At 42.2% G+C, this 18,411-nt stretch overlaps 2 protein-coding genes across 5 annotated transcripts in view; both read right to left on the reverse strand.

Moving 5' to 3' along the window:
* Positions 1 to 315: 315 nt before the first annotated feature.
* mysm1 (Myb-like, SWIRM and MPN domains 1) lies at positions 316 to 12,597 on the reverse strand. Its single transcript, XM_022192679.2, has 20 exons — positions 12,497 to 12,597; positions 12,211 to 12,283; positions 12,055 to 12,125; positions 10,253 to 10,327; positions 10,067 to 10,151; positions 9,858 to 9,956; positions 9,126 to 9,687; positions 8,809 to 9,043; positions 8,598 to 8,728; positions 6,559 to 6,662; positions 6,391 to 6,468; positions 6,215 to 6,297; positions 6,082 to 6,136; positions 5,686 to 5,736; positions 4,517 to 4,591; positions 4,223 to 4,411; positions 4,006 to 4,138; positions 3,737 to 3,842; positions 2,564 to 2,621; positions 316 to 2,490 (listed from the first exon to the last, which is right to left on the reverse strand). The coding sequence occupies exons 1-20, from the start codon at positions 12,550 to 12,552 to the stop codon at positions 2,191 to 2,193; spliced, it is 2,619 nt and encodes an 872-aa protein (XP_022048371.1). The 5' UTR covers positions 12,553 to 12,597; the 3' UTR covers positions 316 to 2,190.
* Positions 12,598 to 13,788: 1,191 nt separating this feature from the next.
* Positions 13,789 to 18,411, reverse strand: part of suco (SUN domain containing ossification factor) — a 46,221-nt gene continuing 41,598 nt past the window's right edge. For 3 of the 4 annotated variants that reach the window (XM_051946987.1, XM_051946986.1, XM_022192678.2), the window contains 3 exons: positions 18,278 to 18,369; positions 17,435 to 17,490; positions 13,789 to 16,876 (listed from right to left, as the gene is read on the reverse strand). In XM_051946987.1, coding sequence (XP_051802947.1) covers positions 16,310 to 16,876; positions 17,435 to 17,490; positions 18,278 to 18,369 — 715 coding nt within the window. In that variant the 3' untranslated portion in view covers positions 13,789 to 16,309. The remainder of the gene's footprint in view (positions 16,877 to 17,434; positions 17,491 to 18,277; positions 18,370 to 18,411) is intronic. The other variant, XM_051946988.1, reaches the window with a different exon arrangement.

The raw sequence follows: 18,411 nt of genomic DNA on the forward strand, positions 1-18,411 counted from the left end.
GGGGGGGGACTGAAAATTTTTCGCGCGCGAGCTGGAAGTGTGTCCTCTTTTCAGAGAAACAGAATATGGTCACCCTACCTAATAGACATGATTATATATAACAATACAGGCCAAGTTATCATATTTTAATACAAAACATGAGTATTATAAGACTTTTTTGCTATAAAGTTTGTCATAAAACATAACATCAATACACCTTGTCATAGGATGAAAAATGTAGATTTTGAAGTGATTTGTAATGCGGTGTTGGATAGGATAGCCTCTTTAGAACAAAAACATATTTCAGTGTGCTACACAAAAAACATGAAAGATCACTAAATATGAAAATAGATTTTTATTTCAGGTTTAAAAGAAACCAGATTGATTGAGAATTCTCACCAGAACACACACACAGTCTGTCTGTCTCTCTCAAACACAAACTATTGAGTGAATCACACGGTATTTGCTTGATGGAATAAAACAAAATAAAAACTAAGTAAGTTATTACTATAGATACAAAACGTCCTGTGTTTGGTAAAAAAGTTTCACAATTTGTTACAGTGCCTATCATAAGTATTCACCCCCTTTGATGTTTTACCCTTTTATTGCTTTCATAAATCAGTCATGGTCAATAAAATTTAGCTTTTATAACAAAAATATTTATTAGAAAAAACTCTTTAATGTCAAAGTGAAAACAGATTTCTATAAAGTAATGTTAATGAAAGAAAATTATATAAATGAAAATAATTGTTTGCATAATTATTCACCCCCTTCAAGTCAGTATTTAGTAGATGCACCTTTGGCTGCAATCACAGCAGTGAGTCTGTGTGGATAGGTCTCAATCAGTCTTGCACATCTGCCCACTGCAATTTTGCTCCATTCTTCTTTGCAAAACTGCTCAAGCTCTGTCAGGTTGCGCGGGTATCGGGCATGAACAGCCCTTTTCAAGTCCAGCCACAAATTCTCTATAGGATTGAGGTCTGGGCTTTGACTCGGCCACTCCAGAACATTTACCTGGTTCTTTTTTTAACCATTCCTGTGTAGCTTTTGCAGTATGTTTCAGATCATTGTCTTGCTGGAAAATAAATCTTCTCTCAAGACGTAGTTCTCTTGCAGACTGAAAAAGATTGTCCCCCAGGATTTCAGTGTATTTTGCAGCATTCATTCTGCCCTCTATCTTTACAAGTCTTCCAGGCCCAGTTGCTGAGAAACATCCCCACAGCATGATGCTGCCACCACCATGCTTCACAGTGGGGATGGTGTGTTTTTGGTGATGTGCAGTGTTTGGTCTCCGCCAAACATGACGTCTTGTCTGATGGCCAAAAAGCTCAATTTTGGTCTCATCAGACCAAAGAATCTTCTTCCACTTGACCATGGAGTCTTCCACGTGCTTTTTGGCAAACTCTAGTCGAGACCTAGTATGACTTTTCTTCAACAGTGGCTTTCTCATTGCCACTTTCCCATAAAGCTTTGACCGGTGAAGAACCTGGGCAGCAGTTGCTTCATGCACAGTCTCTCCCATCTCAGCAGCTGAAGCTTGTAACTCCTTCAGAGTAGTTGTAGGGGTCTTGGTGGCTTCTCTCACTAGTCTCCTACTTGCACGCTCACTCAGTTTACGAGGGCGGCCTGATCTAGGCAGATTCACACAAGTGCCATATTCCTTCCATTTCTTGATAATTGATTTCACTGAACTCCGGGGGATGTTCAGTGCCTTGGAAATTTTTTTGTAACCATCCCCTGAATTGTACTTCTCAATAACCCTTTCCCTGAGTTGCTTAGAGTGTTCTTCTGTCTTCATGGTGTAATGGTAGCCAGGAATACTGATCAACCACTCTCTGGACCTTTCAGACACAGGTGTTTTACAACTCAATCATTTGAAACACACCCACACCACTCAGGTGATCTTCATTTCACTAATTGTGAGACTATTGGCAACAATTTGATGGACCTCTATTGAATTAGACCATTAAATTAAAAAGGGGGTGAATAATTATGCAAACAATTATTTTTATTTGTATAATTTTCTTTCATCAACATTACTTTACAGAAATCTGTTTTTACTTTGACATTAAAGAGTTTTTTCCAATAAATTTTTGTGTTAAGAGAGCCAAATTTTATTGACCATGGGTAAAACATCAAAGGGGGTGAATACTTATGATAGGCACTGTAAATACTGCAGTATAGCACAAGAACAGTCGGCTATTTGGTTTTTCATAGTAAATAATCATGTTCGGTTGACAACACAGAGCCGAGGTGTAACACTGTGCTGCTGTTTGTCTCTGAGTCCTTTCGTCCCTCCTGTGGTGTCTCTTGACTGATCAACTGATCAAAAGCGAGGTCTTCTGAGTCCACTGGTTTGGATGACAAACTTAAAGATTCTCCTTCTTCCTGGTCAGAAGATTGTTGCTTTGAAATAAAGTCTGACTGGAAAAGGGCCTGGATCTGGGTGAGGAAGGGGTGTCCCTCCTCATCTGGCAGCGATTCCAAATACCTCGCCAAAGACGCCAGCATCTGGAGGGAGGAAGTCAAGTGAAATTAGCATGACAATAAAACAGTAAAAGCAAGAGTAAATCCTCGGACTTACCTTCTCCAAACAGGTGAGATGGGAGTCTCTACGGAACATCCTGTTCATCTGCACACTCCTGACCGAACAGAGTAGCAAAAAAAAAACAGTTTAGACATTTCCTCAAACATTGTTCAATAACACAGTAAGATGGGCTCAACATTTAGAGTGCCTATTAAAAGTATTCAACTTAAGTTCATACCTTTTATTGCTTTTCAACACTGAATCATTGTCAATTTCATGTGACTTTTTGAAAAGAATTCTGATGCTAAACAACTACTCTCCCATAGACAGCCTTATTAGAAAGTAGCCAAGAAAGCCACTGTTAAAAAAGCTCACATTAAATCTCAACTAGAGTTCACCAGAAGCAAAGTGGGAGACTCTGAAGTCAGTTTGAAGAAGGTTCTTTGGTCTGATCAGACCAAAATTGAGCCGTTTGGCCATCAGACTCAAAGCTATGTATGGCAGGCGCCAAATTGCACATCATCACAAACACACCATCTCCAGTGTGAAGCATGGTGGTGGCAGCATCATTACGTGCCAATGTTTGTTAACAGCAGGCCCTGAAAGCATTGCAAAAGTAGAGGATAAAATAAAAAGCAGGAAAGTATCGGGAAATCCTGGAGGACAATCTGATGGAGTCTGCAAGAGGACTGCAACTTGGGAGAAATGTTGTTTTCCATCAGGCCAGTGGCCTGAAGCACACAGCCAAAGCTACATAGAAATGGTTTAAAGACAACAAGGTGAATGTTCTGAAGTGGTCAAATCAGAGCCTCAGTCCAGCAGAGGATTTGTGGCTGGACTTGAAAACACTGTTCATTCATGGTTCTTCTGCAAGGAAAAATGGCTTAAAATTAAAGTGTCCAGATGCACAAGGCTGATTGAGACTGACCTACACAGGCTCAATCCTGTAATTATGGCCAAAGGCACATCTACTAAATCCTAAGTTAAAGGGAATTTGATATTTTTACAATTACTTATTTTACACTTTTAATACAATGACATTGCTTTGTAGAAATCTGTTCAGTTTGATATGAAACAATCTTTTTTATAAAAATTTCTCTAAAAAAAGCCAAATACAGTTGTCCACGATTTGGTGTTAAAAAACTTTAAAAGGGTTGTGAATACTTTTAATAGTCACTGTGGGCACGCATGTTTAACAATGGGCAGTACAGTCTACAGTGTCTCACCCACCCGGGTGTTTGAGAGTATTTGTGGATGATCCACTGAGCCCTCCTCATCGTCTGTTCCCAGTCTGGGATGTCTTGTGATGACAGGAAGTCGAATCTGTAGGGCAGCTCTGGGGAAGAACAGAGACAGAGACTCAGCCAGAGGATAAACTGTGTTAATGTGTACACAAATCGCTGACCTACATTGTCAGCTTGATTTCAAAGCTTCTTGATCTGAACCGTTTTGAAGTTCTGAGTGGTGTCTTACTGTGTGAGTGTGTGTGTTACACATACTCTGAAAGCCTGAAGGCTCTTGACTCTCTTTTACCAACAAGCAGGTAGTTTGGGAATGAGGGGAGGGGTTCGCTGGGTCATATGGGCTCACGATCATCCCGATAAAGGGGGCTCCACCCCGTGAGAAATAACTCTGGAACGATCAAGACACAGAGAATCAGATCACATGTTCATTGACATATAAACCCTGTGTGAGCTCTCACTGGTTCATCTCTACCTGGAACTGGTCCTGTGTGTTTATGTCCCGGACTGAAGGGTTCGGGTGGAAGGAAGGATGTGAGTGGTACCAGCCAACCACACTGAAACCCAGAGACGACAGCACATCACAGGCCTGAGTCTGGGACACCGGGTCCATCTCACACTGCAGACCTGTGCTGACACTGTTACATGGCTCTGCAGCACAGATCTAAACAGGAAATCCTCTGTCACTAAAGATAGTTTTCAGACCATACTGGGAATAAAGGTTTCATCTTTGTTTGTCTGCAGTGCTGCTTCCAAAGTCTCTACCTACCTTCAATACTTTGGCTTCCTTATTGAAAGTTCCACCTAGCAGACCAATGACTTCCCCTCGGGACACGTGGGCGTGCTGGATGCAGGATCACAGTACATTTGATCAATTTAGGAGCATCAGAATACAAGAGGCAATTGTTTTAGGAACAGATCTAACAAATGAAGTAGCACTGGTTGTACACGATGCGATCAACATGTTCTGGGACTGTTCATTGTATGCGGATGCAACACTTATCAGCAGTAACTGACACGAGTCAAGAGACCGTGTGATGCTTTGCTATCAACAGCTGGACCAGGTCTATGCCTACTGACAGGTGTGGCACATTTAGCATTTATCCAAGGAGTTCAAACATTACATTCTGTGTCAATCAGCAGCCTGAGATTAGCAGCCTTCATGCTAAGGATCCTCAGTTGTGATGAGAGGTGGGTCTGTGGCTACCACTGAGGGAAGAAACACTAGTTTTCACAGTGGAAGAGTTGCATTTTCCCAGACTGCACAGGGAACATCAGCTCAGAAGCATTCTTCTTTTTTCCTTCAACATTTACATGGTTGTGCGGCAGGAATTAGTCCCTTATTATCAAACTGCCAAGTTCTGCTGTAACATCCTGAGGTGTCTGAGGAGCAACATTTGACGCAATCGACCTGAACTGTGGCGTAATAACATGCTGGTGTTTAAATGCACTGTGTCTTCGATCACAGCAAAGTGATTATACACAGGTGGCCACAACGACACAATAATTGCTTTCCACCCACCCTGCTCACTAGATTTGGCTCTCTGTGACTAATTTCTTTCCTCTAAAATTAAACTGAAGTTGAAAAGTTGCTGTTTTGACACAGCGAGAGCTTCAGCTGCAGTCGTACATGGTGCTTGGCATGTTTACATAGCAGGGCTTCTAGGAAGCTTTAGAAGTGTAGCAGGAGTGTTAGATATGCTGTATCACTGCACAACGAGACCACTCTGAAGTAGATGGAAGGCAAATTTAAATCAGGTATGGCTTTGAATTTCATAGGTATGGTCTTGGAACCTTTTGATCACACATTGTACCATCAAGCTTCTTCTCTTACAGGAAAACAAAAGCAAAAAAAATGAATCCCTGTTTGACTAGCTCACTGGCAGGCAGTCTGAAACCACAGAACACATTCAGCACGTGATTTCATGCCTAACATACCATGTCCATGATGAGAAGAGTCTCAGCACACACAATGACCTGGAATGGTTCCTGGTGAAGACAGCAAAGAGGAGCTTTTAAAGCATAAATCTGATGTCTTGGCCTGTTTTCCGTTCTTCTGTAATTCAGCTTGTGTTCAGTTAATGCAACAGTCAATGAAGACAAGACAAAAAGGTTAAATGAGTCCATGTAACATCTGATGTCGATGGAAAAGCAAGACTTCCGATGCTCTTTCAAAGACTGTCTGATTAAAGAGATTGATTTTCAGGGGGAACAGACTGTGTTCTATTTTCAACTGTGATGGAGGCATAACTCCATTAAATGGGGGATGAGACTCCAATGCAGCATGAAAGACAGAATATCAGTGACTAAATGATGGGAGAGATGATCACTGACCTGCACATCCTCTTCAAAAGATCTGCAGGGAATCAGCTGGAAAGGATCAAAAGACCTGGTAGATGGAGTGAGAATATGTAAGTGTTCCTGTGTGTATAATTTAGTACATGTTGCATGAATCCATCGTGCTCACCCTCGGTATCTGGACATCTTGCAGGGTTTCGGCTGCTTCTTCATCGCTTCTCTCCGCAGAGCCAGTTCTTCGGCACTGAGATGCTGATGCACACACCACCAACACAGAATTAATAGAAATAATGTATGAATTCACTCGATGATATGCAGTGTTTGTGTGTCAGGCAGTGTTCAAACCTCATATGTCTGTCCTTCCAAGTCTTTAGCATCACACCAGTTCCCCCATATGTCCCGCACACGTCGCTTCCTGGTCCGCTGCAACCAATCAGAAGTCAGCTTCACGTTCAGCAAACTCGTAATTCAATGACTTGTGGTTTCAGTCTGTGTGTTCATAGATTTACCTACCATACTCTGCAGTCTCTGCGCCAGCTGATAAGCTTCAAGAACATCTTTGCCCACCTTATGCTTGGAGCGGTCCACCACCTTTGGGCGATTATACACAGCTTGCTCTACAAGAAAAAAGTCAGATCCCCGATATCAAAAAGAAAGCAAGATGCACAGACGATAGTAACAGATAATGCCGACAGCTGTGATGGAGCTCAAGACTCAACCTGATGACAGCTGCTATGTAACAAACGATTTAACTGCAGAAAAGTACAATCCTGTCTCCATGTTGGGGATTAAGAAATCTCTGTACGTGTGAGCTATTTGGATATCTGAACAACCATCCTCATCCAACCCGCTTCAAACTTAGCAATTGTACTGCTGGAGACCCAAGAAGGTGCAGTGTCTAGTTTGAACTAGATCACATGAATAAGGTCCATTTTGCAGGTCCTCAACCTGGCTGCCTTTGTATAGTACGTTTGCTGATAGGCTACCACAACAAATGCAAATGTACAATGTCATATTCTGTAATTCAGCACTGCACTAGTTATGTATTAATAATTAGTAAAGCTACTAATGCTCCATGTGCATAAATGCAACTCTCTCTCTTTGTAGACACTCATGTGAATTCTGGTGCTGTCTGAAATGTCAGAAAATCAGAGAAAAGACTCCTGTAAGCAACTGGAACCAACAAAACTAAGCTTTAGCTCCTGTCAACATTTTATCAACATGTTATGGACCAGGGTTCCAGACTGCGATTAAATGGTAGCATTTTGCGACCAAAATTTGAGCGAATGCGAGTAAATTTTTCATCTACTCGCGCATGTGCGACCAGTAAATTTGCCGATTCTTTTTTTTAAAATTACTATTGAGTATTTTTTGTTACTGACAAACTTCTGCTCCACACTTCAGCCCAGTAGACAGTAATGCGCAAATGAGCTGGTTTACCAACCGACATTAACTCCAAAAGAAGAAGAAGGCGAGAGAGAGTGAGAGCAGGGGGCGAATGACGGCGAAGCTCCTGATGTTTCACAAAGCCTTCATTTACGTTCAGCCTTATTTTGAACACAAATTCACCTTTCTGTCATTCACTCCTTTCTTGTCCCCATTCCAGCTGCTTCTAAGTTTAGACACATCCTTTGCTAGACAGCAACAGCGTGGAACCATTTTCTTTCATCTTTACGTGAATTTTCGGACTTTTCAGCAGCATCTTCGTCATGTCAAGAAACCTCTTCTTAGAGAATTACTTCCTGTGCCGCTGAAATGGTCACAAAATAAAAGCGCGTAGCATTAAAACTACGTCTTCAAAAGAATAGCCTGAAGGGAACGGTTGTTTTAACACTAGCAAAACAAAGGCTTGCCAAAAGTGATGAACTGATCAAAAGACCTTTATAAGAGTAATTTACACGTGATTCGGTGTAAATACATAACGTGCACATGCCTGTACTCAGCACAAGGTCATTTTTTATTACAGATTTCATCCGTCGGAAATGATACATCAACAGAGCAGCCTTGGTGGAGTACTGCACTCTCTGAGTGATATTCTTGTTATGTTGTGTCAACTGCTGCACTATAATAAAATGTGAATTTAAAACATAGTTTCTGCATTTACTGTGCAAGTATTTATCAGTAATACAGTTAAAATGAGAGGAAATGTGAATATTTACTTTGCAAGTCGATTTTGGTGTGCGCCCCTAAATTTTCTGGATTTGCTCCTAAAATTTTAAGTTAGGGGCCACTGTGCTCCTTGGAAAAAAAGTTAGTCTGGAGCCCTGTGGTCACTGTCTTCATCACAGTAAGGTTTAATGTTCATGGACATTTCAGCCTGTAATAGGTGTGAAACTGTAAGACACACTGAAGGACAAAGGTGTTCTCTGATTTAGTTTGCAAACAATCACAACATGCTCTGACCCAATTAAAATTGGCATCGCAAGTTTTATAGAAAAGTCAGCAGGGTGCTTGCTCTGATCAGACACGAAGCAGACGAGTTTAAAATCGAGAAGATTAATGGATAGGAATGCATGTGTGAGTGCAGCTTTAGACACAGCCGAATTAATTACCACAACTGAAGTTGATGGCTCCAATGAGTTCCAAGTAGGTGTGTATTCTTCCTATGCAGTTAACGTCTCCGCAGTTCTTCAGACCAGGGCGCACCGACGTCTTGTTCAGGTATTTCGGTTTGCTCTTTAGCCTGTTGGGCAAAGACAGTAATAACCACCTCCTCTGCACAGCTGTGGTAAAGAACACACCAAGCGTGACCGTATGTTTTACCACTGATCCAGGATGTAGTTTCTAATCTTCAGATATCTTTCAGGGGTTTTGGACGGTCGTCCCTCAAAGAACTCGGGGATGGCTTGTTTCTCATCCTCGGTGATGGCTTCCATGTCCATCTCTATTTCTTGTTCGGGGGCTTTAAGCTCCTCTTCTTCCTCGTCTTCATCCTCTTCCTCCTCCTGGTCTCTTTCTGGTCCAGCATCTATACTCTTGTGAATCTTATCAGCTTGATCTAGGAGGCAAAAATGTGCACAGTTACAAAATTAAGAGAAAATAATGGAGGTTGTTATGCAGAAGAAACAAGTAAGGATTACCCAAGTTATCAATGTAGGGGTCTTCCAGTTGATCGGTCCATGGTGAGATCTCACACTGGGAGCTTTGGTCCTGGTTTGCTTCAGTCATTAGCTTAGAGTCTGTTTGTGATTGTGTCTGAGGGCTTTCTGGAAACACAGAAACTGTCTTGCTGGCTTTCTCGTCCACCCCGGTCACACCATGTTTCTCTGAGCAAAGAATTGAAGACGAGCATTGAGAAAGAGAGCTCAATCTGGGTTGGTCCTTTGTCTCATGGATGCTTTCTACGTCACTCAAACCCTCCTCATTCTCTTCTTTTGTAGCTCTGCCTGTTGGAATCTCAGCCTCTGTTTGCTCTTCTGGCACACAGAACTCAGTTTTGAGCCGGACCTGTGGTTTATCATCTGCGCCTTTATCGTCACTCAGGTCATCAGTGATGTCCACGTCCTCATCCTCATCGTCAGAAAGCTTCTCGATGCGGACTGCATTGGCCAGACTGGACGCATGACTGGATGTGGGCTGAGGAGGCTGTAAGTGCAACACTGGACCTGCAGAGGGAGCTGCAGCTCTGGGTTCTGATTTAGCCTGAAAAAACACAGATGAATATGGACCCTTTATTTTTATTTCCCAATCATGACCAAGGAATTCATTCTGGTTGTGAAAGTATTTGAAAAATGAGTAAGGATTAACTGTGGGAGACTGCAAACTTGTGTGTACACCCTGCACTGCAACAAAGCACATGCAGAGAAATTCACCTTGTGTTTAAAATACTGTCTGGCATAACTCTTGACCTGAAGAACAGTTCGACTGCCCACCAGCTTGGCGATCTTAGTCCACCTTCGACCAAACTGAGCCTGCAGAAAAACACACTTGAACCATCTAATAACTTAAACAATCAAGTGCATTAGAGACAACAGAAGCAACAACAGCCAGAGACAATCCCATGTTTACAGGGGAAGCTTACCAGTCCTTCCTCAAACAGGTCCTTCTCCTGTTTGGACCAGCGAGAAGATGAACCAGAGGCTGAAGCGGGATTCTTGACTGGAGACCTGAACATCCAACAGACAGAAAAGTGACATGAATGCCAACAAACTGAGGAATCACATCTGCACTGCGTTCATAGTAAATGCTGAAAGAAACGCTGACTTACTTTTTCACTTTGGGTTTTTTGTTGGCATCACTCTGCCAAATTTGGTCTGGAATCTCCTTACCTGTCAGGTAATATCTTCAAGTGTAGTTCAGGACAACGGCTTTATAATCATTGCAGCAATAGCAATACAAAAAACTTGTATCTGAAACATAGTCTGGATTACCCTCACCTTCACCGTTAGCAAATAGCAGCACAAACACAGATTACTTTCACTGTAAAAGTCCAGCAAACATCATACTTGCAAGCTTTAAGTCTTTATAGTAAAGAGTATAATCTGCGACTATTCTGACAACTGATATCTTTTGGAGCCTCTGGCTGGGGTGGCATGTCCATGGATCAGGTTTGTTCCAGTGCAGATGCTTGATCGGATTTAACTCTGGGGGACTTAGGTAAAATGGTCAACTTGTTGGGCTCTTTTTTGTGGCAGGAGGAAGTTCAAATCAAAACTGCACTTTGAAGCAATACAATTAGAAAATCGCAAATGCTAACGATACACAGCATGTCTGATCAAATCCTTTTGTGATACCACATCTGATCCAGTTTTCCTGCATAATACAGCTGGTATGAGCATAAGAGCATTAGGAGGGTGGCATATTATGAGTCGGAAGGGTCCTCCAGAAATTAAGCAGCATCAAACACTTCTTGCCTTGCTTTTTGGTGACTTTTTGGCCAAAAATTTGCACCTTCTCTGCATCATCTATATCTATTGTGTTTAGCTGGAGGGACAAATGCATGTCTTCAAAATATTGGGGACGGGGGTGCACATCTGCCCTGCAGCTCTCCATAAACAGGGTTTCTGCAGAAATCAGCCAGTCAAATTTAATGCTTTTTAATGCCATTTTAATGCTATACTGTAAAAGTTTCAATGCCATGACCATGAGCTCAACAAATTACACGGGTTTGTTTTTTGTAAAGGATGATTTTTAGATGAAAACTGTCCCTAGGTTTCACTATTTCTGAATCCGGAAACCACCTCTGACCACCCATGGGCTGCAGTCATTCTCTGAATTCCACGTTTTCTAGCCATTTTTGCTGGAATTTTCATTTCCCCATTTGCAGTTTTTGGCAATTGTACCCAACTGGCCTGAACAAGTATCACAATGCTCTGGCATGTTTATGCAGATGCACATGCCTGACGAATCGCAGTCCATAATTACATATTATTATATCATTATTATCAAATATTTTTCTTGAAAACTGCAGAAAGAGTGTTTAAAGCCACTGAGAATCAAACTGAATGATTTTTAATGCCATTTAGGGCCTTAATTTTCAGAATATCAATTTTATGACTACTAATGCTTTTTAATGCCCTGCAGAAACCCTGTTTGGGAGCATCAAACACTTCTTGCTTTGCTTTTTGGTGAATTTTTGAGCACAAATTTGCACCTTCTCTGCATGCATCTGTATCTATCGTGTTTATCTGGAGGGATAAATGCATGTCTTCAACATATTGGGGATGGGTGTGCACATTTTCCTTGCATCCCACCTTAAATATAAATCTATGACAGCTGTACAATAGCATTAATTCAACAGTAAGCCAAACTAAAAGCTAGGCACAAGATGAGATTTGTATTTACTAGAATATGCACCAATTATGTCACAATCTATAGCTGCATAATGTTCCATTGCATATATTAAATCTATTGCACTGTGAATATAGAACGAAAGGTAGACCTTAAAGTGCTACACAGCAAACTAAATCACAGTATTTGTTGGAATGTCCACAGCGTCCCCCTGCAGCCTGTCAGATCCGTACATCTGTCCAGCATCTGGTGGTGCGTTAAGGGTCTGTAAAAGGATACTGTTCCTCCAGCAGCATCCTCTCTATCACCTCTCTGTTCTCCGGGCTGATGGAGCTGTCCAGCTCCCAGGGCTGAGTAAAAGCAGACACAGAGTCAACACTAGCTTCCACAGTCATCCAGCAGCCGGGTGAATAACAGGGCTTCATTCAGTCCTACCAGCATCCAGGAGCTGCTCCTCCCCGCAGCCTGAATGATCTGCTCCGGGACTAAACCTCCTCCATCCACCTCACTGCAACAACCACACGAAAAACTGTCACTCATTCACCATGTCAAACAGCGGAGGAGACACAACGTTTATATGACACTTGTTACTCTTCATCCTGTAGCTGTAGGACTAAAAAAAAAAACAGCGTCCAAGTTTACTTTAACCCCCCAGAACCGCAGAACGTTACACCAGCAGAAAACACAGACACGAATTTACTGAAAAAGTGAAAACATTCACCGAATATCGCTGTCCAAATGGTCTCCTTCGATGTCAACATCCACCTCGTCCTCCATGTTCTTGGATGAGGATAAACAACTGAGAGAAGAGAGAGAAAGCTGCAGGAGAACAAAGAACAGTTTGAAATCACAGCGACCCCTGCTGGCCGGAAGGACGAACTGCTGCTTTTTCCTGCAGCTGCTGCCTGATGTTTTACTGCCTCCTCCTGGACTGAATTCATCTCATCAGTTTCTAGTGTCACTAATGAAAATAGATGCTGCTTGTTTTCAGCTACGTGTACTATTCCAATTTCAAGTGCAATATTTGAATTAAATGTGCAATATATTATCATCATGTGTAGAAATTCATTTTCATTTGCAATGCTTTTTTTGTCTGGAATACTTCACTGCCTGGTACAATATTATAGTATTGTGTGTAGTATTTCAGATTCATGTGCAATATTTTATTATCACAGCAATATTCCAATTTAATGAATGATATGAATTATTTCATGACATCGAATTATTGTGTATTAGGTGTAGTAATTTAGTGTCATATATATTTTAATTTCATGTGCGATATTTTATGTTCATCTGTAATATTTAATGCATGTGCAGTATTTTATTATCGTAATATTTCATTTGCAATATTTTGATCTTGTGTGTAACATTCCAATTTCATATGCAGTACTTTTCTATTCTAATTTTAGCTTTATTATTTTTATTTTTCACAATGTATCACACTCATATCTTGCTTCACTATCAGTCACTACATTTAATCTCATGTTACAGATTTTTTTTTTTCTGAGCAATATTTGGCAAAAATTTCAGGAACAATAAAGTTTTATCTGATTTTATCTTTCTTGCTGATCTGATCCAAAACTTTTTTCTGATATGTCATCTGGTGTAGCTTTTTTTTTTTTTTTACTTTGGAGCATGTTTTTTATGCACAAATTTGCGCCTTCTCTTCATGCATCTGCATCTTTTCTATTTTTATTCAGTGTAGAAATGCATGCGTTGCAAATATTGGGTAGGTAGTCCACATATGCCCCCCTCTGAAATATAAATTTACATCAGCTTGACAGTAATTTCTAGACAACAGTAAATCAAAGTAAGCAATAAGGAGGATTTTGTGTATATGCACCTGTCTCACTATCTATAGCAGCACAGAAATTTATATTATCAGTCAAATTAAAGTTTTGTCCTCTGAAAGACATTTTATTCAGTTTTTCTTATTGCTATTAAACCTGAAATGTCAAACATGTGATCTGTCCGTAGTAAGATATCAGAGTATCCAATAAAATAATACGAAGCGAAAGACAACAAAAAAGGTTTTATTTAGAAAGAATTCACAGTTTCTAATGGCACTACAGTTTTTGTAGTAACTCACTCCTGCTCAAAAATACTGTGCAGCTCTTTAGAGTACTCACAGAGAGAACGAGAGGGAGAGCGAAGAAGAAGAAAAGATAGCACTTGACATATAAGGTAGAAAAACAAAAAAAGGCATGAGGAGTCACACAAAGTGCACACTGAGCTCCCAGAAGTGCTTTTCTCCCCATTTGCTGTGTTATGGGTGTAAGTATTTTTCAAAGTAGTCTTTCTCATAACACAGACACACACACACACACGGAGGAGAGAACAAAATCTCACATGCGTACAGGGTAACGCTCACAACATATCATACACATTCAAAAACGGTTAAAAAAAAACACTCAGTATTTGCTCGGCTTCTGGAACATATATAATCACATTTTTAGTGTTCCAAATTAGACTCATCTTTCCTGCGTTCCCTTTATTCATCAACAATTCATTTCCTACTCTCCACCGTCATGGGGGGCAGGGCAAGCACACAAAGCCTGAGAGCAATGACAAGTGAATGAAAGATGAGGGAGTGTGCGGTGAGAGTGAGGCAGGCAGATGGCTAGACACGCAGAATGGGAAAGCATTTTTAGCTGTAACAGGAACGTGGTAGAGTGCGTAATAAAAGCAGGCGTATTTAAAGGGAGAAAATCGTGCAGGGGTGGAGTCAGAGAGTTTTGGATATGTAGAGCAAAGAAGAAGCTGGTCAGAAGAGTTAATGAAGCTCTAAAGGGAGAGAAGCGCTACAGCAAAGCTCTGTCTCTGTCAAAAATGCGTACAACACCGACCACACAGAGCCAGTCAGAAATAGAAGCATACATTTAAGTTTGTATCATTTAAAAACACACACACACACACACACAAAACAAACACCCCTCTTTCACAACTGTAACTGCCTGCAACCTTTTAAACTGATTGTTATTGTAGGTCAGTCATGAGAACAGAAAAGGGCAAATTAAAACCCAGCGAAGATGCTGAAACAAGCGCACAGAAGACGACAGGACGATAAACAGCTTAGCCCTTTGCACTACTTCCACCTAGCCAGCAGCTCTGAACAGATACAAAAGCAGCAGTGTGACGATCCTAATAAACACGTAGCCCTCTCATTCACACTAGTCTGATATTTCAGGCCGAGGCAAACGCAACAAGAAGCTGCTATAAAGTGAGAGCCTGAAATAAAGTGTAAAATATGAAGAAGAAAATGTATGCGGTTGAGCCATCCACCACGACCGCTTCCGTACCGTAGTAATATTTCTATGTAGCGAACTTGCATGGATAAGCTAATGTGACACTGCAGGATTAAGAAGCTGACAAACCAGTGCCATGGTTAGAAAATTCTCTAGTCATTTAAATAAATAAATAGATAAATAAAACTGGTGTGTCAGAATCTTCTGCAGGGTCCCAGTAGAGGTGTGTGTCTGTGTCAAAGTGCTCCTACAGTATATTGTGCCCTCAAGAAGGATAAAAAGCTTCCCACATGCAGGTTGTGATCTCAATGATAAACGAGGAACATGGCTCAGTTGTGGATGAAAGAAATAAAAACACGTCGTGGAAAGAATAAAACAGTTTGCCTCTGGCCTGTTTACCTTCATCACAGTTACAAAACCCGCCGTGACCGCGTCATTTCTCTTCACCTGGTGCGTAAGCAGTGTTTTTCTGGGCCCAGCCCAAATAACTGAAGAATGATTCCATGTTTAGGATCCACAGACTGCTGCTGCTGCATTTGTGTTAAATGGCGCACTAAACTGACAGGGCTAACACATTCAGACCATTCCACGCCATGCAAAATGATTTTCTTCATTCAGCTCTAATGGTTGGTTGGGAACACGCTGACAGAGACGGAGGAGGAGAATCAGTGAAAGTTTAACGCTCTGGTCCCAAACAAACACCTGCAGTCATTTCAGGACTAAGACAGGATGGATTAGATTAAATGATGGCAGATGAAGACAGAAAGAAACGAGGATAAGAGAAGCAGTTTGTCATGCTCCGCAGTTCTTTCACATTTCATCCCAGAGAACAGCCTAATACTTCTTGAAGGAACGTCGAGTCGAGGCTGGCACCTCTCCTCACTGTGCTCAAAGTGGGAAAAGCTAATTTCACTGGTGCTCAGCTGTCATGGGACGATGTGCTTATCCAGTAGAAAAAACATGTTGATGGATCAGACTGATGTTTCGCTCCCCACCATTATGTCTCTCTGTGCACAATTCTCAAAATTTTATGTTTATTTTTTTAAGAATTAAAAGGTCCACAACAGATATAAAGGCACATAACCGTAAACAGGTCTTTGACAGGAGTGGATGAGGACTGGATGATGTCGAGCTACTGCTGCCAGAGCCACTTCAGTTACACGGTGCGCCTGGGTGCTCATGGGAAATGTGGTTCTTTGGGATGTGGTAAGACCTCTTCTCCTCACTCGAGTCTGCTACTCTTATAGTGTGTGTGAACAGAAAGCTGTGTCAAGGTGAAGTGTGAGTCTTCAGACATGTCCGGTGACCGCTGTCACCCCGATGGTCCCGACGCTCATCTCCTTGTTTCCCTTCATAAGGTGCTGCAGGCTGGGGAGAGCGCCGACGCTGCCGCCCGGCATGTGGGGGAACTGCAGCTCCGTCTGTCGAGACTTCCGCCGCTTCGTCGAGCGCTTCTCCTGGCGGGCCTTGACGGGGGGCTGGATGAGGGGGAAGGAGAGGCCGTGGCCGTTGCACATGCTGGAGGAGGGGTATATGGGGGAGGGAGGGGGGAGGCGGCTCGTGTAGGACTCCTCAGAGTGGGTGGATGAGCTGCAGCTGGTGGTCTCTGGGCTGATCTCCTTGGGGATGCAAGCGAGCAATGACGGCGCCTCCTCTGTGGGTGGAGGGGGAGGCAGCAGTGCGGGAGGTGGAGGGGGAGGCGGAGGCAGGGGGAGGGGGAGGGGAGGGGGAGGAGGCGCTGGGAGGCAAGGGTGGAAGCCGTTACACTTGGGATCCCCATTTGCGATGGGAGCAGAGGGAACGAACGCCTTCAGAGTCTCAACTTTGTCCAAAGACTTTGTCTTGCAGCGTTTTTTCTGCAGGAAAAAAAAAACAGAGATGGAGTGTTTATTTTTTTTAAAGAATCAAAGAAAGTCTACTTACAGTTTATAATGAAATGACATATTAACCACTTTTGTGCTGGACACTGATGCAACACATACTGGTCAGAGAAGGGCGGGAAAGTTTATTAGGGAATGATGAAATACAGGATTTGGAAAAAGCAAAAAAATCTTGAAACTTTTTAAACTGTTTAAACACAGTGTTTAATGCCAATGCTGCGCTGTGATATAAAACCATAGCAGACCACGCTGTATTCACCTCATCAAAAATGTCAGGTAAGGTGAATAAAGCAGCGGTCTACTATCACACAATGTCAGCAAAGAAGTGGTTAACTGGTATTTGGAGTGAGCTGAATCTCAACACTCCTCAGCTGATCTCATCTCGTCTACTCCGCTGAGATCAAAAAAAAAAAAAAAATTTTGGTGACAGATGAACAAGTTACTCCCTGCTCTGACACACTTACTGTACAGACTGACTGACACTAGAAAAACACACTTATGTAAGGCGGCCATCACAGCCAACAGACACTGTACCTTTTTCTCTGGAGAAAACCTTAGAGGTTCTACAATGTACAAGTCATCTGGACCTACTGGGGAGGGGAGAGAGGGGCCAGGTTAATGATGGAATGGGAAACAGGAATACATACATGTAACAAGCATGAAGAGACCTTGCAAGTAGTATTATTCAAGACAAAAACACATTTCTATTCATGACCTACTGTGGCAACAGGAGGTAGCACAATTAATTTGACTAACATCGAGCTGAAATCGCAGAAAAGCATGTGTTATTTTATTATTGAGTACTACTTGCAAATGTCTACCATGAGCCAGCAAAGCATTGTGCTCTATTATTACACTCCTTAAGCCTGCATGTGGACACAAGCTGGCAATGACAGCCTCACAGCCTCAAGGGCAAACTCTCCCACACACACATACACACAGAGTTGAGGGATAATGAACAGCAGGGGGAGTTTTAGGTTTCATGAGTCAAACACTGGCTTCTTCTACTGCTTGCAACAGCCTCTCCCTGTGGGCGGGTGTTGCTTAAGACGCTGGCAACACCGCAGATATCTGCCACTAAGTCTGGCAACACGTGTGAGAGGAAGCAGCGAAGGTGAAGAGAGTGAGAGATGGAAAAATGAAGAAAGAGTGGGTAGTGCTTGGACAGAACTGCAGTGCTCGAAAGCTGCTAACTTGAAAAAGGCGCGATTACGTTGTCTTTACAGCACACTACGACTGTAGTATCAAGTCCTGATTATGTCGCAGTGACAGAGGAAGAGGGGGAAACACAATAGATGGGAAAACAGAGGAGGTAGGCTTGAGGAGAGACTTGTTTTAGCTTACGCACACTTGTGAATTAGGAGAAGGGCTCTTTACCTTCTGTTGAAGACAGGTGAAATGACTTGGAGCGAACAAGCGGGCAGGTCACCCTGCGCTTCAGGCTCATATCATCATAGGAGGAGAAACATCTGACAAGGGAACAAAAGATTGTCATTTACAATGTGCAGCAG

Source organism: Acanthochromis polyacanthus, chromosome 4 (assembly GCF_021347895.1).
Source record: "Acanthochromis polyacanthus isolate Apoly-LR-REF ecotype Palm Island chromosome 4, KAUST_Apoly_ChrSc, whole genome shotgun sequence".
NCBI lineage: Eukaryota > Metazoa > Chordata > Actinopteri > Pomacentridae > Acanthochromis > Acanthochromis polyacanthus.

What these genes read in the sequence shown, in the direction of transcription:
- mysm1 (XM_022192679.2), bottom strand. Translation starts at nt 12,552, where the DNA reads ATGGAGGACGAGGTGGATGTTGACATCGAAGGAGACCATTTGGACAGC. An exon ending in AGCCATCAACTTCAGTTGTG is followed by an intron (nt 6,663 to 8,597) that starts GTAATTAATTCG and finishes TTTTTCTTGTAG; the next exon opens with AGCAAGCTGTGTATAATCGC. An exon ending in AAATACTCTCAAACACCCGG is followed by an intron (nt 2,622 to 3,736) that starts GTGGGTGAGACA and finishes CTGTTCGGTCAG; the next exon opens with GAGTGTGCAGATGAACAGGA.